The following is an 18,260-nucleotide window of genomic DNA, read 5'->3' as shown; positions in this document are numbered from 1 at the left end:
ATATTTCCTCACGTTGCTTTTGATCTTCCCCCCAACTAACTTCAGATTGTGTCCCCTTGTTCTTGTGTTCACTTTCCTATTAAAAACACTTCCCTCCTGAAAAGAAAGAAATTTCCCCAAAAGCGTAAATGAATGAATGAATGAATGGATGAATGGATGAATGGAATGAATGAATGAATGAATGAATGAATGGAATGAATGAATGAATGAATGAAAACAAGATGGCGACCACATGCACAGTACCAGCAACTTGGCTTCTGCACATGCTCAGAAGAATAAATAAATAAATAATCCAATAAAATATAATAAAAGATGGTGGCACCCATGGACCAGCACCGACCGAACTGGTTCTGTGATGTCATTGTGACGTCTTCAGTGGGTCAAACTGGTCCAAATCTGGAGGAACCCACCACTGTTTAGCTGGTGACATCACCATTAACCAGGGGATGCTCAGTTGGGGGCTCTTTCGTGTGCCTGTCAAGAGCTAGAGTGATGGATGAGATCCCGCTCCAGGGCAGTTCTTGGGTTTCAAAAATGGGCTTGCTAACCTCAAACCCAGCATCCTAACCATGAGATCTACCATGCTCCTCTCCCAGGTAGATAAAATCCTAGTATCATAGACGTTGTGTTGAATAACCTTTGCTTCCATCTGTCACATTATTCTATGAAATTCCAAATAGGAAAAGGGGAGAAACAAAAGTTTCAAGCACTTTCTTTCCAGCAATCAGCTTATCAAATACCATTGGTATTGAAAATCCTAAGCTTTATTTTGCCTATTCCTTGCTGGAAAGATTTTTAAATGTACAGTATATAATATTTGATTTATAGAACGGAAACAATAATAAAAAAAAGTAAACTGACTTTTTCTATGAAATTTTAGCATTTAATCACTCACAATTTTTCCAATAGCGTGGAACTTCCATCAGCATAGAGGCCTTTGGTAAAGAGTTCATCCACCAAAAAATCAATGCGTGGTGGAGTAAATGGTATCAGCTGAGAGAGGAAAGAAAAATAAAATCCATATTGAATGGTACACAATAAATGTATGCAAAGAGTTACTCTGCTTTTAAAAGTTGAGCAAACATGAATCTGTTGATGGCTTGCAATGACTTCTTCTCCCAAATCTGCTGGAGGCCACATGTTCAACCATAGAATGAATGAAGCCAATTACATACAGATGCACAGCCTAAGGATGCCATCCTAAAAGTACCAGATTGATCTGCAAAAATGTGGATGATTAAGTAAAAACAGAGCAAGAATTCTCTTTCTCTCCACTGACATTTAATAGTCATTTGGACTTTTGCAGCCCAAATATAGTGAGCCTCCAAAAGGTGGCAATATGTAATTTTCAATATGACTCAAGAGGAAAATGGTTGATGTAGAAACCATCGTACTAGTCAAGTTTGCTTCTAAATGAATCTAAACACAAATGATAACCCAGACAAGTGAGAGAATTGCCTTACATTAGTTGCTTTTAGGATTCCACTTGCAGCGTGCTATTCAAACGCCAGGGCTGTCAGGATTAGTACCTGAGGTAATATTACAGTTACAATGGAGTAGAATGTAATCAGTGTAAATTAAAAGGAATGCTGAGTCATGGTGGATCAGCAAAATGTGTACAACCTGATTGGATAGTTTATGGTTGGTTGATTGGTTAGTTAGTCGGTGGTTGGTCTATGATTGTGGTTAGGGGTGTGTCGTCTAGTAAGATAGTGTTGGTGTTATGTAAATACAATATAGAGATTACAGTTTTTTGCTATGAAGAAGAAGTAAAAGTCTTCTCAAGAATTCCTGCAGTATTGTCTTCATTCTGAAATATCTCCAGTTGCTAATACAGTGGTACCTCTACTTAAAAATGCCTCTACTTAAGAACTTTTCTAGATGAGAACCGGGTGCTCAAGATTTTTTTTTGCCTCTGCTTAAGAACCATTTTCTACTTAAGAACCGAAGCCTGGAAAAATTTTGCAGGAAATTTGACAGCAGCACGAAGGCCCTGCCAGTTTCCTGCCATTCCCCCTTTAATCCCAGTCATCTTGGGCTTTTCTGGGCTGCTAGAGGAGCCTTTCAGTGGTGCTTAAGGAGGCTTTGGCAGCCCAGAGCGAACGGAGTGTTTTCCTTTTTCTGGCACTCCCTCGTGCTGCCTCCCATACAGCCCGCGCAAGGTTGCCTCCCGGAGTGCCTAGGTGCGGAAAGGCAAAAGGGGGCGCTCACCTCAGCAGTGATTCTCCTCCTCTTCTTCCTCCTCCCACCCAAATTCCAAGCTTTTATTCCTTTCCTAATGGGTTTGCACACATTATTTGCTTTTACACTGATTCCTATGGGAAAAATTGTTTCTACTTAAGAACGTTTCTACTTAAGAGTGTGGTCACGGAACAAATTAAGTTCTTAAGTAGAGGTACCGCTGTATTATGTCTGAATCTGGGTGGACAGCTTCGGAATGCAACTCTGACAAAGGCTATAGCCATAGTTCCCTCTAAGCTGAGCAGTGAGCAATCGCTCACTTAAATTCATCATCAACTCAGAGTTTTCCAAACCTGCCCAGAAGCCGAGAGGGAAAGAGTGAGAGGGAAGGAGAGAGAGAGGAAGAGAGGAAGAGAGAGAAACAGATAGAAAAAAGAGAGGAAGGAAAAGAGAAAGAAAAAGAATGGGAGTAAGGAAGAGAGAAAGAAAATCAAAATCTAGTTTGAAACTAGCTCAACTATTTAAGTGGCATTTTGATATTGATAGAGTTGCCCTATTATGAGCTCACTGTTATAGACAAACAGTACAGTATTTTATTTTGAAATTCTCTGAGGCAAAACAGGGTGGGGTTTTTGTTTGTTTGTTTGTTTGTTTTATTTATTTATTTATTTATTTATTTATTTATTTATTTATTTATTTATTTATTTATTTATTTATTTATTTATTTATTATTTATTATTTATTTATTTATTATTTCTGTGCCGCCCAGTCCCAAAGGGACTGCCGCTCAGACCCTATACTTTTCCGCCCACCCCCCCAAAAAATTAGAGGGAACACTCTATAGCTGCCACTATCTCCACCCAAAGATATTTAATCCTAATGTAAAACTTACGGTATGCCCTGCCTCCTGTAGCAGTTTTTTGGTTTCCTGAACAGCTCGTCTCATGCTGGGAGAGGGCTGGAAATAACCATCTCCATCGTAGAATCCAATCCTAAGGGGGCAGGTATTCGAGTAAATCTGAAAAGACACAAATCTTCCTTTAGTCAAGAAGAGAGCTAGACATGTTTTTTAATACCGTTTCAAATCCGGGTATATAAGGACCCTGCCTAACATTTAACAAGCATTCAAAAAGTGCCAATCAGACTTTATAGGTAGTCCCTGGATTACAATGGTGTGCCGGTGAGCTGATTTTAGACCTTCTGGAGGGTGGGGTGTATGTGTTTTTCTCCTCCCCAGGTTTCAGGAAAGCCTCCAGAGCCTGTGGATGGTGAAAAGTGTTGTTGGGCCCATTTTTCACCATCCACAGAATCTGGAGGCTTTCCTGAAGCCTGGGGAGGGCAAAAAAATGGACTCTCAGAAGTCCGGAGGCCTGTGAGGGCTATGTGTGTGTTCTGTCGAGCTCTCTGGTAGAATCCTCCCGAAAATGCACAAATACAATTTCAGACACACACAATTTGAAAATTCAAAACAATGTTCTTTATACTGAAAATGCAAATAAACGAAGCACTCTTTTTGTATAGCAAAGAGCACTCGTCTCCAAACAAACTGGTAATTTGTACAAGTCCCTTATCAGTTCTGTGATACGTAGCTTGCAGCTGTGAGGCAATTCACAATCCTTCTTCTTTCACAAAGTGAAACACACTTTGCTCTGGTTTAGTTTCAAAGCAGGGAAAAATCAGTACACAAAGGTCAAAGTCAGCAAGGCAGGCACGAAACACAATGATCAGATAATCCTCCACAATGGCCAAACCCACAGGCTGCTATTTATAGCAGCCTCACTAATTACCACAGCCCCACCCAACCACAGGTGGCCTCATTTTCTTTGATAATAATCTCTAAGTTGTTGTTGCCTATGCATCGCTCTCCGCATGCGTGGCTGTATCATTAACTCTTGTTCCGAATCCAAGGAGGAGCTAGATAATCAATCTCCTTCTGAGCTGTCTGCCACACTCTCCTCCTCCCTGTCACTCATGTCTTCTTGGTCAGAGGAGCCTTCATCAGCAGATTCCACCGGGAGAAAAACAGGCCTGCAGCATGTGGATGTCTCCCCCACATCCACAGTCCCTGGGGCAGGAGCTGGGCCAGAGCTAACCACAACAGTGTGCATACTTTAGGTGGAGGCAGGGCTGCCATCAGGAATTTTGGGGCCCCATACAGCCTAAGTGTCCGGGGCCCACCCAGCCATTTTAAAACTACTGCCCCCCAAATCCCGTGCCATGCCACCATGGCCACACACCCTAGGCAAGCCCTCCCCCGGCCCTCTGAGGTCAAACACAGCCCTGATGTTGCCCTCAATGAAATTGAGTTTGACACCCCTGGCCTAGAGGCTAAATCCTATGACCAAGGGCTAAGAGAATGAGTATGTTTAGCTCAATAAATAGAAAACTGAGGGGGAATATAATAGTAGTTTCCCAATCCTTAAAGGGCTGCCACAGAGCAGATGGCATCTATTTATTCTCCATGCCACCTGAAGGTAGTACAAGAAGCAATGGGCGGGACCTCACCAAGAAGAAATGCAATCTGGAAATAAGGAAAAACTTGGGACTGGGCGGCATAGAAATAAATAAATAAATAAACAAACAAACAAACAAACAAACAAATAAACAAACAAATAAATAAATAAATAAATAATACCTTCTTTTTTATTAAAAGAAATTAATAGAAACATAGAAGACTGATGGCAGAAAAAGACCTCATGGTCCATCTAGTCTGCCCTTATACTATTTCCTGTATTTTATCTTAGGATGGATATATGTTTATCCCAGGCATGTTTAAATTCAGTTACTGTGGATTTACCAACCACGTCTGCTGGAAGTTTGTTCCAAGGATCTACTACTCTTTCAGTGAAATAATGTTTTCCCAGGTTGCTTTTGATCTTTCCCCCAACTAACTTCAGATTGTGTCCCCTTGTTCTTGTGTTCACTTTCCTATTAAAAACACTTCCCTCCTGGACCTTATTTAACCCTTTAACATATTTAAATTTTTCGATCATGTCCCCCCTTTTCCTTCTGTCCTCCAGACTATACAGATTGAGTTCATGAAGTCTTTCCTGATACGTTTTATGCTTAAGACCTTCCACCATTCTTGTAGCCCGTCTTTGGACCCATTCAATTTTGTCAATAATAATTAAAAAAAATCAAAATCCATTACTATTAAAACTAAAACAACCAGCAAAACTATTAATAAAAACAGGTGAGGGCTGGGTTTTTTTCTCTGTTATTATTTAAGTGCTTTTACCACATGCTTTAAATCAAGAATCACTTCTCTCTCTGTTTCTCTCTCTTTTCTGTCATTCTCTGCCTCAATCATTTTCTCATTTCTCTTTTTTTCTCCCCTTTTTTCTATCATTTCTCTCTCTCTTCCTTCCACTCTTCTCTCTCTCTCTTTCTTCCTCTCTTTCACTCTCTTCCTCCCTCTCTCATCTCTTTCTTTCTTTCTCTTTCTCTCTCTTGCTTTCTTTCTCTTTCTCTCACTCTCTTCCTTCCTCTCTCATCTCTTTCTTTCTTTCTCTTTCTCTCTTGCTTTCTTTCTCTTTCTCTCACTCTCTTCCTTCCTCTCTCATCTCTTTCTTTCTTTCTCTTTCTCTCTCTTTCTTTCTTTCTCTTTCTCTCACTCTCTTCCTTCCTCTCTCATCTCTTTTTTCTTTCTTTCCTTCTCTCTCTCTCTTTCTCTATCTTGCTTTCTTCCTCTCTCTCACTCTCTTCCTTCCTCTCTCATCTCTTACTTTCTCTCTCTATCTATCTTGCTTTCTTCCTCTCTCTCACTCTTCCTTCCTCTCTCATCTCTCTGTTTTCTTTCTCTCTCTTTCTCTCCCCCTCTTTCTCTCTCTCTTTTTCTCACTTTCCCTGTCTTGTTTTCTTTCTCTCTCTCTTGCTTTCTCTCTCACACTCTCTCTCTCTCGTTCTATTTCTCTTGCTATCTCTTTCTCTTCCCCTATTTCTCTCTCTCTCTCTCACTTTCTCTCTATCTTGTTCTGTCGTCACTCTCACTCTCTCTCGTTCTCCGGAGGCTGGCGAAAGTGAAAAACCTTCGCTCTTACTTTGAATGTTCGGGCTGGCAGGGAGATGGAGAGAGCGCGCGTCAGCCCGCACACCCGGCATTCAAAATCGCCTTCGCCGGCCGGCGGCCCCCGCTGTGAGAATGCCTGCCCCCTGCCCACCCACCCCCAGCTACGTGCTCCTCGTTCCGCTCAGCGCCATCGAGCGCCCGAGAGAGTTCCCAAAGGGCGTCCGAGCCTGCCGGCCGGCCGACTTCTTCCTCCGCCTGCCAGGGGATTCAGGCACCACCCCCTAACCCGCGGGGGAGCGCTGCCGGGAAGCCCCCAGTTTTCCGGCCTCCCCCGTCCGGCCCTCCCCCATCGAGCGGCTCCTTCGTGCCACCGGAGCCCCCCTGCACTGCCCCCCTTCCTCTCCTCCCCCTCCTCAGGGCTCCCCGCTCCTCCCTTCCAGGCACAGCAGCGCCGGGAGAGCGGAGGGCGCGACCCGGACCCTGGCTGCCCCCCCTCCCCGCTGCCGCCTGTCACCCGCGCCCTACCTGCGCCCCGAGCCCGCTCCGTCCCGCGCAGCTGGATCCGCCGAGTGCGCCACCCGGGAGCGCCCGCCACGTTTGCTGGAGTGGAGAGCCGGGCGGGGGGGGGCGGTGGGTGAAACGAATCCGGGACTGAATTAGGCAGCCGCGGTGTGTGTGCAGGACTGCCGCCTCCCCCTCGCCCCAGGATCTCGCGCTTGCAGCTTCGGGCAGGGGGCTTGCGGGGGGGCGGCAAACGGTTGCTTGGAAGTGGAACCTCGGAGCAACTCAACCGCCTTGCTTCCGCCGGAGAAATACCAAAGCGAGAGCTGGCAAGCGGGGGGGAACGGGGGCTGCGGGGCCCGGGGCCCCCCAATTTTCCAATTTGCCCGGGCCCGGGACAGCAGTCCCAGTAATACCCGTCTATCAGCGGCCCTGGGTGGAGGTTATTGCATTATGGGTGTGGCCAAGTGTGCAATCACTATCGCACAAGTGCGCCCTTTTGCAACTCAAGCAAAAAAAAAAGGTTCGCCATCACTGGCCTATGCAGTTAAATTTGGGACTGGAGATCCTTGAACAATTCTGTCCAAAACCTATTAAGAACTATAGTCAGATCATCATCACCGCTCAAACACATACAGCCTGACTCATCCCTATATCCCATTTGATTACCTTGTCGTTAAAGGGAAGTGGGGGCACAGCTGGATCCAGAGAAAACATCTCCTCACACAGTAGGGCTTTCATGCACAAAACCAGGCTGTCCACATCTTTTGCCATTGGTCCTGTCACAGAGATGACTGGAACAAAGAGAGAAATATCTCTGGTCTTGTTAAAGAAAGATAGAACATGGAGAAAAGTAAACCAAATAGGTTCCCTGGGAATTGGCTTTCTAATAATTAGATAATTTTGAACGTATACAACAGTTTATTCAACTAGCTTGATTTATATAGAATAGAATAGAATTAGAATAGAATAGAATAGAACAGAACAGAAATATATACAGTGATACCTCTACTTACGAACTTAATTCGTTCCGTGACCAGGTTCTTAAGTAGAAAAGTTTGTAAGAAGAAGCAATTTTTCCCATAGGAATCAATGTAAAAGCAAATAATGTGTGCGATTGGGGAAACCACAGGGAGGGTGGAGGCTCTGTTTCCTCCCAGGAGATTCCTAGAAAGGCCCCATGGAGGCTTCTCCCTGCTTTTCTGGCCCTGTTTCCTTCCAGGAGATTCCTAGAGAGGCCCCACGGAGGCTTCTCCCCGCCTTTTCCAGCACTGTTTCCTCCCAGGAGATTCCTAGAGAGGCCCCATGGAGAATAGAATAGAGTAGAATAGAGTAGAATAGAATAGAATAGAATAGAATTCTTTATTTGCCAAGTGCGATTGAATACACAAGGTATTTATCTTGGTGCATATGCTCTTAGTGTACATAAAAGAAAATATAAGTTCATCAAGAATCATAAGTTTCAAGTTTCAAGTTTTATTGGATTTATATGCCGCCCCTCTCTGAAAACTCGGGGCGGCTAACAACAATCATGAAAATATACAATAAAATCCAATACTAAAAGCAAATTAAAGCCCCTTAATATATAAAAAAACAAACATACATACAGACATACCATGTATACAGTTGTAACGGCCTAGGGGGAGAAAAAAGTCTTAATTCCCCCATGCCTGGCGGCAGAGGTGGGTTTTAAGTAGCTTACGAAAGCAAGGAGGGTGAGGGCAATTCTAATCTCTGGGGGGAGTTGGTTCCAGAGGGCAGGGGCCGCCACAGAGAAGGCTCTTCTCCTGGGTCCCGCCAAGCGGCATTGTTTATTTGACGGGACCTGGAGAAGACCCACTCTGTGGGACCTAACTGGCTGCTGGGATTCATGCGGCAGAAGGCGGTCCCTGAGATAATCTGGTCCGGTGCCATGAAGGGCTTTATAGGTCATAACCAACACTTTGAATTGTGACCGGAAACTGATCGGCAACCAATGCAGACTGCGGAGTGTTGGTGTGACATGGGCATATTTAGGGAAGCCCATGATTGCTCTCGCAGCTGCATTCTGCACGATCTGAAGTTTCCGAACACTTTTCAAAGGTAGCCCCATGTAGAGAGCGTTACAGTAGTCGAGCCTCAAGGTGATGAGGGCATGAATGATTATGAGCAGTGACTCCCGGTCCAGATAGGGCCGCAACTGATGCACCAAGCGAACCTGGGCAAACGCCCCCCTCGCCACAGCTGAAAGATGTTTCTCTAATGTGAGCTGTGGATCGAGGAGGACGCCCAAGTTGCGAACCCTCTCTGAGGGGGTCAATGATTCTCCCCCCAGGGTGATGGACGGACAGATGAAATTGTGCTTGGGAGGCAAGACCCACAGCCACTCCGTCTTGTCTGGGTTGAGTTTGAGTTTGTTGACACCCATCCAGGCCCCAACAGCCTCCAGGCACCGGCACATCACTTCCACTGCTTCGCTGACTGGACATTGGGTGGAGATGTATAGCTGAGTATCATCGGCATATTGATGATACCTCACCCCATGCCCTTGGATGATCTCACCCAGCGGTTTCATGTAGATGTTAAATAGCAGGGGGGAGAGGACCGACCCCTGAGGCACCCCACAAGGGAGAAACCTAGAGGTCGACCTCTGACCCCCCACTAACACCGACTGTGACCGACCGGAGAGGTAGGAGGAGAACCACTGAAGGACAGTGCCTCTCACTCCCAACCCCTCCAGCCGGTGCAGAAGGATACCATGGTCGATGGTATCAAAAGCCGCTGAGAGGTCAAGAAGCACCAGGACAGAGGACAAGCCCCTGTCCCGGGCCCGCCAGAGATCATCCATCAACGCGACCAAAGCAGTTTCCGTGCTGTAGCCAGGCCTGAATCCAGACTGCTGAGGACCTAGATAATCGGCTTCTTCCAAGGACCGCTGGAGTTGGAGCACCACCACCTTCTTGACAACCTTCCCCATAAAGGGAAGGTTGGAGACTGGACGGTAGTTATTAAGCACGGCTGGGTCCAGGGAAGGCTTCTTGAGGAGGGGGCACACAAGTGCCTCCTTTTAAAGGGCCGGAAAGGACCCCCTCCCCAAGGAGGCGTTGACAATCTCCTGGGCCCAGCTCTGTGTCACCTCTCGACTGGCCGAAACCAACCAAGAGGGACACGGATCCAGTAAACAGGTGGCGGAGCTCACAGCTCCAATGTCCTTGTCCACTTCATCAGGTGTCACCAAGTCAAACTCCTCCCAGACAGATGGACAAAGACGTTTAGCCCCAATCACCTCGACTGACTCGTTGTCAGTCGACTCTGTTTTACAATTGGAGTCAAGGTCAGCTCGGATCCGAGCGATTTTATCAGCAAAAAATGTGTTAAAGTCCTCAGCACTGCTCTGTAAGGGCTCCCCAACTCCCCCCTGATTAAGAAGGGAGCAGGTCACCCTAAACAGAGCGGCCGGGCGGGATTCTGCTGATGCAATCAAGGAGGCATGATACGTGCATCTTGCTGCCTTGAGCACCACTTTGTAAGTCTTAATATGAGCTCTTACAAGTGTTCGGTCGGATTCGGACTTACTCTTTCTCCATCGCTTCTCTAGACGTCTCTTCTGGCGTTTCAACTCCCGGAGCTCCTTGTTGAACCATGGAGCTCTACGGGGTCTAGTGCCGCGGAGAGGTCGCAGCGGCGCAATTCGGTCAAGGGCCTCCGCTGCAGCATAAGGTACAACACTTAATAATAATCCGGGTACAAATAAGCAATCAAATCATATTAGGAACCAGTCAATAGAAATTGTAAGGATACAAGCCACAAAGTTACAGTTATTAGTGGGAAGAGAAGGGTGGTGGGAACGATGAGAAATTAATAATAGTGCAGACGTAGTGAATAGTTTGACAGTGTTGAGGGAATTATTTGTTTAACAGAGTGATGGCGTTCTTGTGTCTAATTGTTCTGGTGTGCAGTGCTCTATAGCCTTGTTTTGAGGGTAGGAGTTGAAACAATTTACATCCAGGATGCGAGGGACGATTTTTACGATTTTTACCCCTTTAGTTTTCTTGCGTCATCATCCCATCCAACTACACTTTAAAATTGTGAATTTCTACATCCTTCTGAATTATAACTATAAATGTAAATGAACCTGAGGTCTTATTGTACAACAATAAATAAATCACCAAATCAATAGGGAAACAAACCAATCCAAAAAGACATTGCAATGTGACTGAGCAGTGATGGGGTAGTTGTCCCAGACAGCCCAAAGGCCACTGGATGAGGATTAATTTATGATACAATAAAATCATCTGATATCTCCCTTTTTCCTCCTACTAAATCCTTTATATTTGTTTACCATGAAACAAATTAAAAGTGGCCAATAAAATTTTAATAACTAGGGTCTTCAGGAAAGGATATGAAAGATTTTTGAAGAGAGGGAAGGAGAAAGCTTGAGTGCAATTTTGGATGGTAGATTGATTAGCAAACCTACATATACTGCTCAAAACATAAAGGGAACACTTAAACAACACAATATGACTCCAAGTAAATCAAACTTCTGTGAAATCAAACTGTCCACTTAGGACGCAACACTGATTGACAATCGATTTCACATGAGGTCAGCACATTCAGCTTTGTACAGAACAAAGAATTCAATGAGAATATTTCATTCATTCAGATCTAGAATGTGTTCTTTGAGTGTTCCATTTTAATTTTTTTGAGAACTGTACATTTTCATCAAGAAGTTTGGCTTTTTCTCCATGAGCTGAATAACAAATACTTTACCAAATATAGAATTGCTCACCTGAGTTCATTCCAGGTACAGGAGTGGTAACACCTTTGACACTGCACAACAGCAAATGAGAAAAGCAAATTAACAACAGGCAAAGCCTAATGGAAAAGAGACCTGTCATGAAATGCAGGCGGTATTGTTAAATGATACTAATAATACCTGCAACTATTGGAAAGACACTGAGAATATTTTCAAGATTATTCTTTCCCCTTAAAAAAGTAATAAAATCATAGGCATCCTTCATCCCTCAACATTGTAGCCACCCTGAGTCCTTGGAGAGGGGTGAAATAATAATAATAATAATAATAATAATAATAATAATAATAATAATAATAATAATAATACAATAACACAATAACACAATAACAATAACAATGACAATAACAATAACAATTGTACCTTGGCCAAGTAAAGCTATCCCAGAGTACACTATCTGGTATATATATTTACTAAACCACACCTTGATTGTTTAATTATGCTGCTTGAACATACTTGACTTTCCTTCTTAGGAATTTGGACTAGAACTAATAGCACTACCCAAACAGATTTGAGCTTTAAGAGAAAATGGACTTTAGACCTTCTCTACTTGTAATATTATCAGAGGACAGTCCTTTTTCTTTTAATCCAGGAGTGGGATACAATTACAATTACAGTGGTACCTCTATCTAACAATGCCTCTACCTATGAACTTTTCTAGATAAGAACCAGGTGTTCAAGATTTTTTTGCCTCTTCTCAAGAACCATTTTCCACTTACAAACCCGAGCCTCTGACACTGTAACCGGAAAAGGCAGAGAGAAGCCTCTATAGGGCCTCTCTAGGAATCTCCTGGGAGGAAACAGGGCCAAAAAAGGCAGGGAGAAGCCTCCGTGGTCCCTCTGTAGGAATCTCCTGGGAGGAAACAGAGCCGGAAAAGGTGGGGAGAAACCTCCATGGGGCCTCTCTAGGAATCTCCTGGGAGGAACAGGGCCTCCATCCTCCCTGTGATTTCCCCAATTACACGCATTATTTGCTTTTACATTGATTCCTATGGGAAAAATTGCTTCGTCTTACAAACTTTTCTACTTAAGAACCGGGTCACGGAATGAATTAAGTTTGTAAGTAGAGGTACCACTGTATATTCTTCCCAATCCTGACCTAACCACCACCCCACGTCTTTTTTCAAATCTCCAGAAAATTGACATATCTCCATGTAGAAATATAAAAATCCAATAAACAAAAATAAAACTTACCTCACCCTATAGCCGGTTGGTTTGAACCCACAGATCCCACAAAAGCCACATGGCACCCGAATACTTGCAGCCACGTCTGTCCCAATGCCTAGCGTGGATCCTCCCCCTCCAATAAGAGCTGCTTCCCCTCCACTGGAGCCTCCAGAACTTTTCTTGTGGTTGAAAGGGTTCAAGGTTTGTCCAAAGACTGCATTGCCACAGTCAATGCTGCATAGGAGGGGAAAGGACCCATGAGCAAATTGAAGGCAGGCAGAAGGAAAAGGGTTTTTTTTTTCTTCTTCTTTATTGTTTTCAAAAATATTTCTCACGTTTTGTTTAAGTTTTACAGATCTTATTCCATCTCTATTACCTTTTGTATATATCTTCCATTTCTTTATATCATTTATTTAATAGTATACATTCAATTACAGTGGTCCCTCGATTTTCGCGGGTTCGAACTTCGCGAAACAGCTATACCACGGTTTTTCAAAAATATTAATTAAAAAATACTTTGCTGTTTTTTTCCCTATACCACGGTTTTTCTCGCCCAATGACGTTATACAGCATCGCCAAACTTTCATCTGCCTTTAATAAATATTTTTTTAAATAAACTTTAATAAATAAACATGGTGAATAATAATCTAAATGGTTGCTAAGGGAATAGGAAATTGTAATTTAGGGATTTAAAGTGTTAAGGGAAGGCTTGTGATACTGTTCATAGCCAAAAATAGTGTATTTACTTCCGCATCTCTACTTCGCGGAAATTCGACTTTCGCGGGCGGTCTCGGAATGCATCCCCGCGAAAATTGAGGGAACACTGTATATATATCATTGGTATAATACATCTTTAAAATAAAAAGGAAAGAGGGAAAATGTTTGCTCTTCGTTTCTATTGACATTCATAAGGTATTTGCTATTTTTTTCTATATATGCTGTTACTTTGTATTGTAATATTTTTAGTTTTTCTTTTGAATCCATTCATACCATTTATACCATGATCGTTTTGATTCTTTGATTTTATTTCCCTTAATTGAATTTGTAATTTCATCCATCTCTACACATATATATATTTTGTCAATGATTTGGTTTTCTGATGGGTTTTGCTTAGGGTGGAGAAATCCATGTGGCTCCCTCTCAGGCACTGAAGACATAATCACTTTACTAGGCCTTTAGAATGAAACTAAACATCTGTATGGTTTGGTTTTGTCTGACATGATTTCTAATGCATTTCTCTTAGTTCTTTGCTTCCCTTGTTCTAGCTTTTATAAAGGGCCCAGGAATCAGGCTTTTGTTTTAAATGCATAAATCTCATACTCAACATCATACTAAATAAATAAATATCATACTCAACAACAAATTGGGGAAAGCTTTTCTAACAGCTCAGCCATACATGTCTGGAGTGAAACCCAGGGCTTTCTGATAATTAAGTGAACAATTTCATTAAAAAAATGTTTGCCACTATAGTGGAAAACAGCCATACAGATTGGGCTACAGTCCAGACCAGTGGTTCCCAACCTTTTTTTTTTTTTTTGGCCATGCCCCACCTAAGCATCTCTAAAATCCTGACATCCCCCCCCCCGCCCCCCGGTCACATATAATTCTTATTATTCAAAAAGTAACTCCTACTCATGTGGAGCAAGCCTAAAAGGCCATTAACTTGGTTTAAACAAGGTTCCCATTGCCCCCATTAAAAATTAAATTGCCCCCCTGTGGGGCATAGGCCCCATATTGGGAACCACTGGTCAAGATGCTGTAGGTCAGTGATGGCAAACCTATGGCACATGGAGGCACATGGAGCCATATCTGCTGGCACACAAGCAGTTGCCTTAGCTCAGCTCCAACATGTATGTGTCTGCCGGCCAGCTGATTTTTGGCTCACACAGAGGCTCTGGGAAGGCATTTTTGGCTTCCAGAGAGCCTCCGGGGGAATAGGGTAGGGTGTTTTAACCTTCCCCCGGCTCCAGGTAAGCCTTTGGAGCCTGAGGAGGGTGAAACCCGAGCCTATTGGGCCCACTAGAAGTTGAGAAACAGGCCATTTCCGATCTCCAGGGGGTGGGGGAAGCTGTTTTCGCCTTACCCAGTCATTGAATTATGGGTGTGGGCACTCGCACATGCATGATAGCACACACCCATGCTCTTTCGGTACCCAAGAAAAAAAAGGTTTGCCATCACTGCTATAGATGCTAATTTCAAGAAGCAATCTAATCTATACAGGGTTTTGGGTCACTGGTTTTTCTGTCATATCACTCATGAAAGACAGCCTCCTCTTCCTGCACTTTCATGTAACATTTGTCAGAGCTGCTATTTAATACATGATGAAGGGCACTAAATTAGAGACAAATGAATTACCATAAAACATAGTTTCTCCTTCTTTAGGAAGACAAAAACATTTTAAAGGATACTGAATGGAATTCAGTAGGGTTTTTTCCCTAGCAAAAAAAATTATTCTGTTCAGAAAAAGCTACTTTTAAATTTTGATTATAGGATATTATTAAAGAGATAGAAGAACCACCAAATGATGAGCCTATTTTAACAGAATAGAGATTAGAGTCAGTTCTTGTCTTTAAGAGCTACTCCTCCCCTAAAATTGAGGAAATGCTTACTTTAATATGGCTTGTGATGTATTGGTCTTTACAAATGGAATTGCCCCTTGTTTCTTAAGAACTTTGACTATTACAGAGTCCTCGTGCTCAGGAGAGTCCAGAAATTTCACCAAACCAAGTGAATTGGGGTATCCCTTTAAAGAAGAGAAATAAAGCAAATGATGAGGTTTAGAGTGAAAAAGCAGAGCAAGAAAATGTGAAGAATAGCATATTCCAAATCAATAAGAAATGCTATCAAATCTCAATTTGATAAAAGTCTACCATATATGGGTTGGATGATCCTCTCAGGGGAAATAGTAAATTAGAATTTTATGTTCGTTCTTGGTGTGATCTAGCTATCTTCTGGACTTTAGACCCTAGACAGAGTACCGGTAGCTCTTGAATTCTTCTTTACTTACTGTGCTTCTAAGCACAGCACGAACATGTCCTAATAACTGTTTTTTTCCCCATTCCCTGCCACATTTCTATGATACTTCAGGTCGTGCAGAATGCAGCTGCGAGAGCAATCATGGGCTTTCCCAAATATGCCCATGTTACACCAATACTCCACAGTCTGCATTGGTTGCCGATCAGTTTCCGGTCACAATTCAAAGTGTTGGTTATGATCTATAAAGCCCTTCATGGCACCGGACCAGATTATCTCAGGGACCGCCTTCTGCTGCACAAATCCCAGCGACCGATTAGGTCCCACAGAGTGGGTCTTCTCCGGGTCCTGTCAACTAAACAATGTCGCTTGGCGGGACCCAGGGGAAGAGCCTTCTCTGTGGCAGCCCCGGCCCTCTGGAGGAACCTCTTCTTAATGCACAAGCACGCAGAGCTGCCAAAAGGCAGGAATGGCTACTCAGGAGGAGGTCTCCTCGGGAGTAGGCTTGGAGCTAATTGGCCACTCCCCAAACCTACTTAAGAAATGAGGAAGACAGAAAAAACTCTACAGGAAACAACTCATTTGATAGTACATTGATTGTGTGCCTCTTGTTTGGGAAAACCTCTGCTCGGCTTATCTGCTTTGGCTTCCGATTTGTGGACCGATTCCAGACATCTTGCCAACTTCCGTAAACGATATCCAGGACTAATTACTCATCTCTGCTTTCTGACTTGATGGACCTATGCCAGCTGTTAATGCCGTCTAATTAACAGCTGGGTTTTTTTTTCAAGAAAACACTGATTTAAGATTTATTTGTATGTGAACCTTACTAAGCCAGTTTATTAGAAGAGGTTAATCAATTAAATGTAGGTTTGAACCAGGGGCGGATTGCACTTACCGCCACTACCGGGTCTCTGACATGTGCACATGTCCCAGCATGTTTTTGCCTCTGTACATGCACAGGAAGCAAACTTTCATGGGGGGACATGCGCACGCACGAGATTCCAGTGATGTTTTTGCTTCTACACATGCGCAAAAGCAAAAAAATTGGTGAAATCTCATGTGCACATGTGTCCCCTCCTGAGATTTTGCTTTCTGTGCATGCGCAGAAGTAAAAACATGCTGCGATGCGCATATTAGAGACCTGAAGCTGCGCATGCAGCTCAACTTTTGCTACCAGTGCAGTGTTGTTTAACATTCTGGTAGGAACCCACTACTGGTTTGGACAAACTGAATTTGTGCTAATGTTTTCTCTGGTCTGTAGCTGGGGCAAAACAAAGGCATAGAATTTAACCTCCTGAAGCATTGCCCTGACCTACCCAATTGTTGGTGAATAATTTCTAAAAGTACCTTGCAAGCAACGTTTTCCTTGATGCTGACGGGGACCCCGTAGAGTAACCCTTTCTCTCTCTTTTTAATTTCTCGGAGCTGCTCTTCACACTCTGGGAGGAAGTCTGTCACACAGTTGATCTCCCGGGTTACTGCTAAAGCCTTGGTGCAAAAATAAGAAAAGCAGAAGAAGGAAGTAATCCAAGAACCATTGTGAACATTTTAGTTGTTCAGTAAGGGAATTCTATGGAAAATGTGCTGGGTTTTTTTCCCTTGGCTGTTCTTTGGTACTAGGCATGCAAGTTAAATAAGGGATTTTTTTGTCTTCTGTTTTTATCTCAACTTTTTATATATATTTTTTAAAAAATCAAAGCTGTATCATTTTATATCCTATGTTTATAATGTCTTAGTGCACTGTCCAGAATAATCGGTACACTAGGTGATATAAATACGATAAATAAATTATCAGCACCTAATACATTCAAGTGTCTTTTTGGTGCACCTGCCAAGCAGACAACTGCATTCCTTCAATCCGTGATCATCTCTCTAGAAGTCTTAAAGTCACTGTTCCAAAAATGGAATTCCCTTGTAACTTAGCTGCTGGGAGTTGTAATAAATCTTCCACAGCTGAAAATAACTCCATGGTTCGCATAAATCAAAGGCCCAAAGCCCTAGATTCAGGGGGCTAAGAAAAGAATGAAAGTTCCTCTTAACTCTTGAATTGCTGAATGGAATTTGTTCAATTGGGTGTAGGTTGCACAAGTGGGAAGCGATTTGAAACTGAACTGGGCTGAGCTTCATTTACAATATCTGCGTATGAGTTTGGACAAACAAAATGCATGTAAAAATATTGTGGAAATTAATTTAGAATTGTAAGCTATTGTCTCTCCTATATCCCATATATCTTCTCTTCTATCCCTATATCTTTCTGCTATTCTCTCATTGATTATTTTATCCTATACTTTCTCTTCTTTTCTTTCTCTAATTCTATTTCCTCGAAGGTGTCCTCTATTACCTTCATTGTGGATTATTGTGTATTGGAAAAAATAAATAAATAAATATGCTAATGCCCGTATTTATTTGTACCCTATGACAATCATTAAGTGTTGTACCTCATGATTCTTGACAAATGTATCTTTTCTTTTATGTACATTGAGAGCATATGCACCCAATACAAATTCCTTGTGTCCAATCACAGTTGGCCAATAAAGAATTCTATTCTATTCTATTCTACGCTACGCTATGCTACATTGAGTATCACAGTATCCATGTTCTCTTGACTGCTTCAGTTTCAGGGTCCTAATGCTT

The 18,260-nt window shown here is 43.0% G+C and overlaps 1 protein-coding gene across 1 annotated transcript in view; it reads right to left on the bottom strand.

Moving 5' to 3' along the window:
* The window catches only part of LOC139164123 (vitamin D3 hydroxylase-associated protein-like), a 49,413-nt gene that overhangs the window by 18,811 nt on the left and 12,342 nt on the right, over positions 1-18,260 (bottom strand). Inside the window, exons 4-10 of the mRNA XM_070745816.1 lie at positions 16,974-17,114; positions 15,260-15,393; positions 12,678-12,884; positions 11,460-11,500; positions 7,361-7,485; positions 3,074-3,199; positions 896-993 (exon numbers count right to left, since the gene is read on the bottom strand). Coding sequence (XP_070601917.1) covers positions 896-993; positions 3,074-3,199; positions 7,361-7,485; positions 11,460-11,500; positions 12,678-12,884; positions 15,260-15,393; positions 16,974-17,114 — 872 coding nt within the window. The remainder of the gene's footprint in view (positions 1-895; positions 994-3,073; positions 3,200-7,360; positions 7,486-11,459; positions 11,501-12,677; positions 12,885-15,259; positions 15,394-16,973; positions 17,115-18,260) is intronic.

The sequence above is a fragment of the Erythrolamprus reginae genome, chromosome 3 (assembly GCF_031021105.1).
Source record: "Erythrolamprus reginae isolate rEryReg1 chromosome 3, rEryReg1.hap1, whole genome shotgun sequence".
NCBI lineage: Eukaryota > Metazoa > Chordata > Lepidosauria > Squamata > Dipsadidae > Erythrolamprus > Erythrolamprus reginae.
Note: the sequence above shows the minus strand (reverse complement) of the source record. Positions and strands in the feature narration are given on the sequence as shown.